Raw genomic sequence first — 11,213 nt, 5'->3', positions numbered from 1 at the left:
GGGGGGTCATGTGGGATATTGGGGGTAATGTGGGGCAATGGGAGGGATGTTGGGGGGGTCATAGGGGGATATTGGAGGTAATGGGAGGGATGTTGGGGGGTCATAGGGGGACATTGGGGTAATGGAGACAGTGGGAGGGGTGTTGGGGGGTCATAGGGCGATATTGGGGGTAATGGGGGGCAATGGGAGGGATGTTGGGGGGTCATAGTGGGACATTGGGGGTAATGGGGACAGTGGGAGGGATGTTGGGGGGTCATAGGGGAATATTGGGGGTAATGGGAGGGATGTTGGGGGGCCATAGGGGGTATCGGGGGTAATGGGGACAGTAGGAGGGATGTTGGGGGGTCATAGGGGAATATTGGGGTAATGGGAGGGATGTTGGGGGGTCATAGGGGGATATTGGGGGTAATGGAAGGGATGTTGGGAGATCATAGGGGGATACTGGGGGTAATGGGAGGGATGTTGGGGGGTCATAGGGGGATACTGGGGGTAATAGGCGGCAATGGGAAGGATGTTGGGAGGTCATAGGGAGATATTGGGGGTAATGGGGACAGTGGGAGAGATGTTGGGGGGTCATAAGGGGATGTTGGGGTAATGAGGACAGTGGGGGGGATGTTGGGGGGTCACAGGGGGATATTAAGGGGTGATGGGGACATGGAGGAGTAATGGGGGCAATGGGAAGGATGTTGGGGAGCACTGGGAGAGAGGCTGGGAGGTCATGGGGGGATACTAGTGGGTAATGGGGACACGTGGGGCATTGGGTGACAATGGGGGAACACTGGGGGCCCTGGGTGGGAACGGAACGCAGTGGGGACACTGGGGGGGTGGGCAGTGAAGACACCAGAATGGGGGGGCAGCGGGGCTGGGGAGCACTGTGTGAGCAATAGGGGGTGCACTGGTGCGTGCCTGCTGTGTGCAGGGCAGAGCCGGGCGGCAGCAGGGGTGTCCCCATTCCCCCCATGTACTCCCCCCAGCACACTCCGCATCATCCCATTTATTGCTGCAGGGCACAGTGTGGGCCCCCACCCGTGCCTCAGTTTCCCCACGTCCATCACACCACCCCGCCTTCCACCAGCGGCTCCCCTTGCACCAGCCTCCTCCAGCCCAACCTGCTCAGGTCCAAGGTCTCGTATCGACCCTTGAGCACCAGCTCAGCCACGGCTCTGCCGGCTGCTGGCGCGTGCTGCAGCCCGTGACCGCTGAACCCAGCGGCCACGAGGAGGTTCTCCAGCCTGGGGTGAGGTCCCACCACCCCGTTGCGGTCGAAGGAGTTGTGGTCGTAGTAACCTGCCCAGGAGCCGCCGGGACGGAGGGAGGAGAAAGCTGGGACGCGCCGGGCCAGCCGCGGCCAGACCTGGTCCTGGAAGTAGCTGTGATCCACGGAGAGGTCGCTGGGATCCGGCTCCTCCTCCTAGGAAAAACAGGTTGCGAGGGAGTTAGAAAGAAAACTACAGAGAGAAACCACGTAAATAATGTATTAAAATACCATAAATCATCAATATAAATGGAGAGAAACCTCCCTTTGGGCGCACCTCGGGTGGGCTCATGCCGCCCAAGTAGTTGCCGGCAATGCCCTCACGGCGAAAGTAAGCACCAGTGGTGTCAATGAGGAATGGGCAGGATAAGCCAGGACCATCGTGACAGTGCCAGGAGAAGATGTACCTATAGGGATAAAGGAGATCCCGCCCCCAAAAAACATAGGGATGAGGGGGGGTGGGTTCTGCCTCAGAGCATCAAGGGGTGCATGGAAATGAAAGCATTGAGGGTTCACAGCATTCCTGACAATTGGAGGGGCACCCCAAAAGAAGGATCAAGGGGTCACCAGCCTTTGAAGATGGAGAGTGGTGAGTGCTGGGGTGTGAGATCCCCCCCAAAACCCCACTGAAGGCCTCACAGGCCCTTTGCAAAGGGATGGATGGTGGGTACCGGGACACAGCCACCATCCCCATAGAGCACAAACAGGTTCCAGGGTAATGCCAGGATGTGAACCCCACAATGTGACCCCCCAAATCCCACCCTCCCCACCTCTTCCGGGGCTGGATGGGCAGGGGGGGCTGGCGCAGTGCCTCAGGCAGCCCGGCTGCCTCCAGCAGTTCCCCGGCCCAGGCACCTGCCGCATTCACCACGATGGCGCAGGTCACGGGCTGGTACTCCAGGCTGTCCTGCATGTACACCTGGGGGGACACATACCCCACATGAGCCGGGGGGGGTCCTGCACACCCGTGGGGTGTCACTCCCCCTCTCAGGTATGTTCTGGGGGGGGGGACGGGACACGCTCACATGGATGCGTTTGATGCGCGCGGACAACAGGTCCGGTCCCTGTGGTGGCATCAAGTCCTCAGCCGAGGTGACAAAACCTGGAGGATCGGGGGGGTGAGGGGGTGACGCCCCCAGGGGACACCCCGCTCTGTGCATGTCCCCCCCCCTCACCTCGCACCTCCCCGGCGCAGCTGAGCACCCCCAGGGACGTGGCTTTGCGCCGCAGAGCGGTGAGGAGGGTCCAGGGGTCAAACCAGCCCTCGTCCTCCAGACCTGGGGGGGACACAGGGGGTGGGGGACGCCAGTGTGACCCCTCCAAACACACCCGAGTCTGGGGGGGAGGGGAAGAGCCCCCTTCCCCAAATTAAGGTGGGATGAATGATGCACCCAGTGGGGATGATTATATGGGATGGGGGTGAGGGTGGGAATGGATAAGGATGAGCACAGGGATGAAGATGGGGATCAGGATGGGGAATAAGGTGAGGATGGGGGTGAGAATGGGATGGGATGAGGATGGGGATGGTGATAGGAATGAGGATGAGGATACAGATAAGGATGAGGATCGGATGGGGTTGAGAATGGTGATAGGGATGGGGAACAGGATAAGAACTCAGAGGAGGATAAGGACAGGAAATAGGGTGAGGATGGAGACGGTGATATGGATGAGGATGGGTGGTGATAGGGTCCCCACGTACCATAGGATGCCACAGCCACGTCCTCTGTGTCTATCCATGGGAACTTCTCCTTCAGCTGAGTAGGTGACAGCAGTGTCACCTGCACCCCTTCCTCCCTGGGTAGAGCCAGCATGGGGGGGGTGGGGTCGGTGTCAGGATGAGAACCCCAAACCCAAAAACCTTTGATGGGGGGTACTCTGTGTGCGTGTCCCACCTCTGGACCTTGACAGTGGCCTCCAACCCATCAGCATCCTGCGGGGAGGCCAGGAAGAGGTATCCTGAAGGCTGGAACTGGATGTCGACGGGCGGCTCGTTCAGCACCCCAAGGTGCTCCTGTGAGGAGAGGGGGCGCCCATTGAGCAGGGCTGGACCTCCCCGCGCTGACACCACCCCCCCTCCCGGTGACCCCACGTACGTTGATATTGCGGAGAAAACAGGCTGAGAAACGGGACATGCGGATATTCTCCGGGAGGGAAAACTGCTGCCGGATGCCCCCAGCCGACAGCACCGTGGAAGCTCGGGAATACTGAAAGAGAGAAACACCCCCCCAGCATAGAGTGGTTCCCGGGGGGGCTGCCCAAGGTCATGCCCTGCCCCAGGAGGGGGTGCTCACCGTGGGGTCCCGCTCCACCACCAGCACTCTCATGCCGTGCCGCCGGGCCTCCAGCGCCTTCAGCCAGTAGGCTACGGACCAGCCCACCACGCCGCCCCCCACCACCACCACGTCGGCCTCTTCGGGGGGCCGCGGGTCCCGGGGCGCTCCCGGGGGGACCCAGCCCCCTGTGCCGGGCCCCAGCGCCGGCAGCTGAGCCTGCAGGGTCCGCCCCAGGCGCCTCAGGCTCAGACCCAGCTCTGATGGGGTACGGGGGGGTGTGTGTATGATGGGTTTGAGGGCAGCCCTGGGACACCCCAGTGCCCTCTGCATCCCCCGGAACACCCTGGACCCCCCAAACCCCCCCCCCGGCCCCCGTTCCCTGGGTGCACCCTCAGCATCCCGGGGCCTTTGGAACCACCAGAACCCACTGTACCCCCCCCCCCCCCATGGACTCCAGGGCCCCTTGCATCCCCCCCACTCTCCTCTGGGACCATCCTGCGACCCTCTAGGACCCCCCCCGGACTCCCTGCAGCCCCTTCGGGCTCTGCCCCAGCCCCGCTCTCACCCCGGAACATGTCCCCGGTGCTCAGGGCCCGGCACGGAGCCCCCCCCCGCCTCAGCGCGCTCGCCCCGCGCAGCATGGCCCCGGCCACGCCCCCAGCGACACTCCCCCCCTCGCTATTGGCTAACCCCGCGTCCCGCCTCCCTCCGTCCCCTCCTCCAATGGGGTGTGTTTTCCGGCGGAAGTAGGGTATACGGGAAGTGGGAGGGGGCAGGCGACGTGTGCGGGAGCCGGTCCCGCCGCCGCCGCCGCCATGTTGGACTTCTTCACCATCTTCAGCAAGGGCGGGCTCGTCCTGTGGTGCTTCCAGGGCGGCCCCGCCGCCACCGCGCCCGTCAACGCCCTCATCCGCTCCGTGCTGCTGCAGGTGCGCGGCGGCCGCGGGGGAACGGCGGCGGGGCCGCACCATCTGCCTGAGGGGGTTGGGGGGGAGGCGGGCGGGACCATTTCAGGGTGATGGGGGGGTGGGGTGGGGGTGGCCTCCTGCGTTCAGAGGGGGACCTGAACGGGGAGTGCTTGGAGGGGAGCGGGTGGGACACGGGCATCGTCATGTACTGGGGGTGGGATCATCCATTAGGGGGGTTAAGGGGGAAATGGATGGGGCCATCTGCTTGGGGAAAGGGGGGAGACAGGGGCGAGCCCGCCTGCCTGGGGACGGGGGTGAAATGACCCGTTCTGGGGGTGGGCTGACCCATATGGAGAACTGAGCCACAGGGGGAAGAAGGATGGGATCTTCTGCCCAGGGGTATGGGCTGGACCATTTTGAGGGAGGAAGGGGGGGGGGTAAGGATGATGGAGGGGGGTGTTTGCTCACTGCTGACACCAGTTTTCCAATGTCTCCTTGTCCCCAGGAGCGCGGTGGCAACAACTCTTTCACCCATGAAGCCCTCACACTCAAGTACAAGCTGGACAACCAGTTTGAGCTGGTGTTTGTGGTAAGGGATAGCCCCAGGTCACCCCAAAACCCCACAGAGGGGGTACCCCAGGAAGGGGGTTTTGACTGCCATGGGCTCTATCTTGACTCCCAGATTGCAGGATTTTGGGGATGATGGGGGTCTTGGCCACACACCGCCGTGGAGCTGCTAATTTTGATCGTCATTTAGATTCATTAAACCTCCAGGAGATGCTGCAGGGGTTGCTCTGCCCTAATGAAACCTTTGATTTTGACCACGTCTGTTTAAAACCAGCCAGAAATCACAGAACTGTAGAATGGTTTGGGTTGGAAAGGACCTTGAGATTAACCACTTCCAACCCCTGCCATGGGTAGGGATGTCTCACACTAGACCATGTTGCCCAAGGCTCTGTCCAACCTGGCCTTGAACACTGCCAGGGATGGGGCAGCCACAGCTTCTCTGGGCACCCTGGGCCAGTGCCTCAGCAACCTCACAGGGAAGAGCTTCTGCTTAATATCCAACCTGAACTTCCCCTGTTTCAGTTTGAACCCATCACCCCTTGTCCTATCACTGCAGTCCCTGATGAAGAGCCCCTCTCCAGCATCCTTGTAGCCCCCTTCAGACACTGGAAGTTGCTCTGAGGTCTCCCCGCAGCTTCTCTTCTCCAGGCTGAACAGCCCCAATGTTCTCAGCCTGGCTCCATATGGGAGGTGCTCCAGCCCTCGCAGCATCTCCATGGCCTCCTCTGGACTTGTTCCAACAGTATGTTGGGGACACCAGAACTGGACACAAGTGCTGCAAGGGGGGTCTCATGAGAGCAGAGTAGAGGGGCAGGATCACCTCCTTTGACCTGGTCACGCTCCTTTTGATGCAGCCCAGGATACGGTTGGTTTCTAGGCTGGGAGGACACACTGAAGCCGGCTCATATTCATTTTCTCATTGACCACCCCCAAGTCCTTCTCCACAGGGCTGCTCTGAATCTCTTCTCTGCCCATCCTGTAGCTGTGCCTGGGATTGCTCTGACCCAGGTGTAGGACCTTGCACTTTGCTTGGTTGAACTTCATGGGGTTGGCATCAGCCACCTCTCCAGTGTGTCCAGGTCCCTCTGGGTCCCATCCCTTCCTTCCAGCGTATCAACCGCACCACATAACTTAAGTGTGTTTGGCAGACTTGCTGAAGGCACATCAATCCCACTGTCCATGTCGCTGCAAAGATGTTGAACAGGATCACTCCCAGCACCGACCCCTGGGCCATCCCTTTACTTTAGGGAGTTGTAGAATGAATCACAGAATGGCTTGGGATGAAGGGACCTTAAAGCTCATCCAGTTTTGACCCCCTGCCACGGGCAGGGACACCTTCCACTAGAGCAGCTTTCTCCAAGCCCAGTCCAGCCTGGCCCTGAGTGTTTTAGTGCACTTCCTTGTCACCTGGCTGACCTTAACTCTCTAAATCCACACAGCCTCCATTTGCACCTGAAGATAAGCAAAACCTTCCCTGGTCTGCCACATAGCTTTGTTGCTGTGAAACAGCTAACCTGCTTTTATCAGCGTTGTCTTTTACAGTGAAGAGCACTGTATTGAACAGAGAGGTTTTCCCCTCCACGCCAGGCAGACTGTTGTTAAATGAGGTGGTAGACCAACGTCTTTCCCCTGTGCTGCTTCCCAGGTGGGGTTTCAGAAGATCCTGACTCTAACCTATGTGGACAAGTTGATAGACGACGTTCACAAGGAGTTCCGGGACAAGTACCGCAATGAGTTCCAGCAGAAGGGCACCTTGGGCCTCCTAAATGGCACCTTTGATTTTAAAGACGACTTCATGCGCCTCCTCCGGTAGCAGAACCTGGTTTTTCCTCCCACAATCCCTGTTTAGAGTGCAGGTAGAGCTGAAATCCAGGCTCTTAACGGGTGTCCTCTCCGCAGGGATGCAGAGGAGAGCAGTAAAGTCCGAGCTCCCACGGTAATGAAGACGTTTGAGCAGTCTCTGAAGTCTCAGAAGACTGTCAAGTGTATGATTGAAACCCGGGGGGAGAAACCAAAGGAGAAAGTCAAGAACAAGAAGAACAAAGGTTCCAAAAAGGAGGGTGAGTTTGTGGGAAAGAAAACCGGGGCCGGGAGGGAATAAACGTTCCAGACTTTTGTGTCTTTCCCAGTCCTCTTGTGCTTTGGAATGCTGGCCTGAGCTCATGTTGGGCTCTTTCCATCAGGAACTGAAGCTGTTGCAGCGCCTGGCAAAGCCTCTGCAGGTGACAAGCAGTCCTCTGGGGACAGGGAGGAGCTGACCAAGGATGAAATCCTGCAGAAGAACCGGGAGGAATTCTTCAGGAGACACATGAAAGCAGGGGAGAAGTCCAGGTGGGTGGCAAGGACGCGCTCAGGCGGCCTGTGGTCCAAACCCGCTGTCCCTCAGCCATGGCCGAGTCCCTCCAGCCTCTGGGGAGTCCCAAAATTCAAACCTTGCTTTCCCTTTTCCTTATTTCCCTGCTTGCTGGGAGGATTGGGAGAGGGCACACTCTGGGTCCTGGAGGTATAATGGCACTTGAGCCATTCTTTCCCTGGAAGAGCCAGGAAGCAGGAGTGCTGTGAGCAAAGGGCAGTGATGCATTGGTGCCTGGCTTGAGGTGAAGGGATCTGGTACAGGATCAAACATCGGATAATGAAACTGTGGAGTCTAAATCAACCAGGTTTAGCCTTAATTCCTGCCTTTTGGGGTTAATGCAGGCTTGTAATTCTCACATTTTCCAAGGAGGCCATTGCTGCCTTGCACTGAACAAACCACATTTCCTGTCTTTATTCCAGCAAATCTCCAAAGCCCGAGGCACAGAAGGAGAAAGGGAAGAAGCCCAGAGTGTGGGATCTGGAGAACTCTAATGCCAAAGTACTGGATTACAGTAACTCTGCTACCAACGGGAGCGCCGAGGCTTGTCCCGTGGAAGAATTTGACCCTGATGCAGTAAGGAAAAGCCAGGTCACTGTGTCCTGGGTTGTGCTGGGATCAGCTGGGCGTTGCGATCCCAGCCCATGGAGACTCTGGATGTGGCTGGAGCAGGGTGAGGGGGAGCAGTTGATGGTTTTCAGGGTGTCTTCTCCCCTCCTCACAGGCCCTGGGGGATAGGAATCGGGAGCCCGGCCGCCTCTACGACCTTGAGTATGAGAGCGATGAGGAAGCTGAAGAGGAGAAGGTTGTTCAGAACCCGTCAAAGCCCAGGTAGAGGCTCTTGCAGCCCCCATGTGTCACACACCTTGGTTTCTACCCTGTAACTCCTCTACTCTTAACTGGTTGAGAAGTAGGGACAAAGCGAAGCGGTGGTTGTCAGCTCGCCCCTTGAACCGAAAGGTGACCCCTCTTTTCCACAGTGTGAAGAAAGGTGGCCTGGGGGGCATGTTCGGCATGCTGAAAGGCCTGGTGGGCTCCAAGAGCTTGACAAGAGGGGACATGGACCCCGTATTGGAGAAGATGAAGGATCACTTGATTGGTAGGTCTGGGTCCGCTGAAAGCAGGTTAATTTGTGGTGGCTCCATGGGGTAGCACCCATGGTTTGGGATGTTCTTGCCCACAGGGACTGTGGTGGGTTCTTGTCTCACCCTCGACAGCGAATCAAAAGGGGGGTCAACGGTCTAGTCTGGTGGGGATCCTGCGTGGTGACTCCATGCTCCCCCCAACGCTGATGTCTGGTGCGCGTAACCTCAGCAGCACTCACTCTCCTCTCTCTGTCTCCCTCTTGAAGCTAAAAACGTGGCAGCTGAGATCGCGGTGCAGCTCTGTGAGTCAGTGGCCAAGAAACTGGAAGGGAAAGTGATGGGAACGTTCACCAGTAAGTGGTCATGAGGCCTCCTGCTCATGGTATGGGGCTCAGGAGCGTTCCCGGGTGTGACGGTGAGAGCTCATTCCACCTCCTCCTTCCCAGCGGTGACCTCGACAGTGAAGCAGGCCCTGCAGGAGGCTCTGGTCCAGATCCTGCAGCCCCAGCGCCGGGTGGATGTCCTCCGGGATGTCATGGATGCCCAGCGCCACCGCCGACCCTATGTGGTCACCTTCTGTGGCGTCAATGGTGTTGGGAAGTCCACCAACTTGGCCAAGGTTGGACACGGTGCTCCTGGTGAGGAGGTCAGGGTGAGGAGGTGAGGCTGTAGTTGCTGACGGGTGTTCCTTCTTCCTCTCTTTACTGCTTCAGATCTCGTTCTGGCTCATTGAGAATGGTTTCAGTGTCCTCATTGCTGCTTGTGACACGTTCCGGGCTGGAGCGGTGGAGCAGCTCCGCACCCACACTCGGCGCCTCAACGCCCTGCACCCTCCGGAGAGCCACGGTGGGCGCACCATGGTGCAGCTCTACGAGAAGGGCTACGGCAAGGACGCGGCCGGGATTGCCATGGAGGCCATCGCTTACGGTACACGCCAGGAACCGGTGGTGGGAGACGTTGTTCTGGGGGAACATCCTGCTCACTGGTGCCTCTTCATCTTCCCCAGCTCGGAACCAGGGCTTTGACGTGGTCCTGGTGGACACGGCGGGCCGCATGCAGGACAACGCGCCCTTGATGACGGCGTTGGCCAAACTGATCGCGGTCAACACTCCTGACCTGGTCCTGTTCGTTGGGGAAGCGCTGGTGGGAAACGAGGCGGTGGATCAGCTGGTGAGGGACCAGGCTTTGGGTCCTGGAAATAGAGTATCATCATCATTGTTATCCTTCCAGTATCTGCAGGGGGCTACAAGGATGCTGGAGAGGGGCTCTTCATCAGGGACTGTAGTGATAGGACAAGGGGTGATGGGTTCAAACTGAAACAGGGAAGGTTCAGGTTAGAGGTATGAAGTTCTTTACTGTGAGGTTGTTGAGGCGCTGGCACAGGGTGCCCAGAGAAGCTGTGGCTGCCCCATCCCTGGCAGTGTCCAAGGCCAGGTTGGACAGGTCTTGGAGCAAGCTGCTCTAATGGAAGGTGTTTGTGCCCATGGCAGGGGGTTGGAACTGGATAATCTCAAGGTCCTTTCCAACCCAAACCAGTCTGTGATTATGGGGGGAAAACTCTGCTTCTGTGGGTTTTATCAGGCATGTGGACAGGGGCAGCACCATAAATGAGTTTCTTGGATCCGTTTTTTTCCCTCAGGTCAAGTTCAACAAGGCCCTGGCTGATCACTCCATGGCCCAGACACCACGGCTCATTGATGGGATTGTCCTCACCAAGTTTGATACCATCGATGACAAGGTAAGGAGGCTGTTGAGACATCTCCACATGGAGCTTCCCCCTGGAGAGGCAGGAAGTGTCCAGCACAGGGTGCTTTGGTGCTGTCTCGGGTGGCATCTCTTCCCTTCCTCTTGCATTGCAACCCAATTCAGCGATGTGCTGAGTGAAGAGCAAGGAGGCAGAGTGGCTGATTGTGCTTGTTGTGCTTGGCAGGTCGGTGCTGCCATCTCCATGACCTACATCACAAGCAAGCCCATTGTTTTCGTTGGTACCGGACAGACCTACTGTGATCTGCGAAGCCTTAATGCCAAGGCCGTGGTCGCAGCGCTCATGAAGGCCTGAACCCCACCAATGGCTGTTGCAGATGTCCAAGAAGAACATGCTTTACCCTGTTCCCAGCTCGTCCTTCCCACAATGAAGGGATGCCAGCATGAAGGGAATGGTCCTGGGGGGTAAAATTCCCTTTATCCAGCAAAAGCCCTTCACCTGGATTCCTTCATTCTGGCTGAGGTGGTACAGGCTCCCTCGCAGGGAAGCTGAAGCCAGAGCTTTGTATTGTTCATGCTGCGAGGACCTGCTGTGCTTTTTTGGGGGGGTTGAAGGCTTTGGTTCCTTTGAGCTGCTTTTGGATTTCTTTTAGACCAGTTGAGGGAGGATGAGGAGGGATGGTATTTGCTGGTGCATAGGAAGAAAAACCCAGTTCATACTGGCAGATACTGGTGGTGGCTTTGGTGTTCTCCCCCTTTGAGTGCCTCTTGAGCCCGGTCTGAAGTGCTACACTGAGTAATACAAACCTCTGTTACAATGTCTTGTAGCTCCATATCGCAGATGTGCTCCAGTGCAATAAGTTGAATGCTGTCTGCTCAGAGACATAATTTATATGAAATAAACCTCATAATTTGTCCTCTGTGTGTAAATAACTCGCCTCCAGGCAGGACCTGCTCACTCCTTGGGGGTAGGGAGGAGACAAACCCTGGGTGAGGGGTTGGAGAGGGCAAGTGAATCACCCACCAGCCATAAGGTCGGTGAACAGGCTTTTAATAAAAGCTTCCTCA

The 11,213-nt window shown here is 58.0% G+C and overlaps 2 protein-coding genes across 2 annotated transcripts; one reads left to right on the top strand and one right to left on the bottom strand.

Moving 5' to 3' along the window:
• Positions 1–1,025: 1,025 nt before the first annotated feature.
• Positions 1,026–3,858, bottom strand: LOC133262176 (FAD-dependent oxidoreductase domain-containing protein 1-like). The gene is made up of 9 exons (XM_061441121.1): positions 3,547–3,858; positions 3,349–3,459; positions 3,148–3,266; positions 2,955–3,049; positions 2,431–2,532; positions 2,281–2,357; positions 2,026–2,174; positions 1,533–1,662; positions 1,026–1,411 (listed from the first exon to the last, which is right to left on the bottom strand). Exons 1-9 carry the CDS (start codon positions 3,856–3,858, stop codon positions 1,052–1,054), a joined length of 1,455 nt encoding a protein of 484 aa, XP_061297105.1. The 3' UTR covers positions 1,026–1,051.
• Positions 3,859–4,310: 452 nt separating this feature from the next.
• Positions 4,311–11,061, top strand: LOC133262181 (signal recognition particle receptor subunit alpha-like). The gene is made up of 14 exons (XM_061441126.1): positions 4,311–4,457; positions 4,942–5,025; positions 6,649–6,812; positions 6,903–7,063; positions 7,187–7,334; positions 7,779–7,932; positions 8,081–8,187; positions 8,337–8,455; positions 8,708–8,794; positions 8,888–9,060; positions 9,155–9,368; positions 9,448–9,611; positions 10,081–10,179; positions 10,372–11,061. The coding sequence occupies exons 1-14, from the start codon at positions 4,344–4,346 to the stop codon at positions 10,498–10,500; spliced, it is 1,917 nt and encodes a 638-aa protein (XP_061297110.1). The 5' UTR covers positions 4,311–4,343; the 3' UTR covers positions 10,501–11,061.
• The last annotated feature ends 152 nt before the right edge of the window (positions 11,062–11,213 follow it).

Source organism: Pezoporus flaviventris, unplaced genomic scaffold (assembly GCF_033815535.1).
Source record: "Pezoporus flaviventris isolate CSIRO_AGI_PZ_B2104156 unplaced genomic scaffold, CSIRO_AGI_Pfla_v1 ptg000191l, whole genome shotgun sequence".
Classification (NCBI taxonomy): Eukaryota; Metazoa; Chordata; class Aves; order Psittaciformes; family Psittacidae; genus Pezoporus; species Pezoporus flaviventris.
This window is presented reverse-complemented; position numbering and strand designations above follow the sequence as displayed.

Coding starts and splice junctions, on each gene's coding strand:
- LOC133262181 (XM_061441126.1), top strand. CDS start 4,344: ATGTTGGACTTCTTCACCATCTTCAGCAAGGGCGGGCTCGTCCTGTGG. Junction 8,456..8,707: donor GATGAAGGATCACTTGATTG/GTAGGTCTGGGT, acceptor TCCCTCTTGAAG/CTAAAAACGTGGCAGCTGAG. Junction 9,612..10,080: donor ACGAGGCGGTGGATCAGCTG/GTGAGGGACCAG, acceptor TTTTTCCCTCAG/GTCAAGTTCAACAAGGCCCT.
- LOC133262176 (XM_061441121.1), bottom strand. CDS start 3,858: ATGCAGAGGGCACTGGGGTGTCCCAGGGCTGCCCTCAAACCCATCATA. Junction 3,267..3,348: donor GTTTTCTCCGCAATATCAAC/GTACGTGGGGTC, acceptor CTCTCCTCACAG/GAGCACCTTGGGGTGCTGAA. Junction 1,412..1,532: donor GCGGCATGAGCCCACCCGAG/GTGCGCCCAAAG, acceptor TGTTTTTCCTAG/GAGGAGGAGCCGGATCCCAG.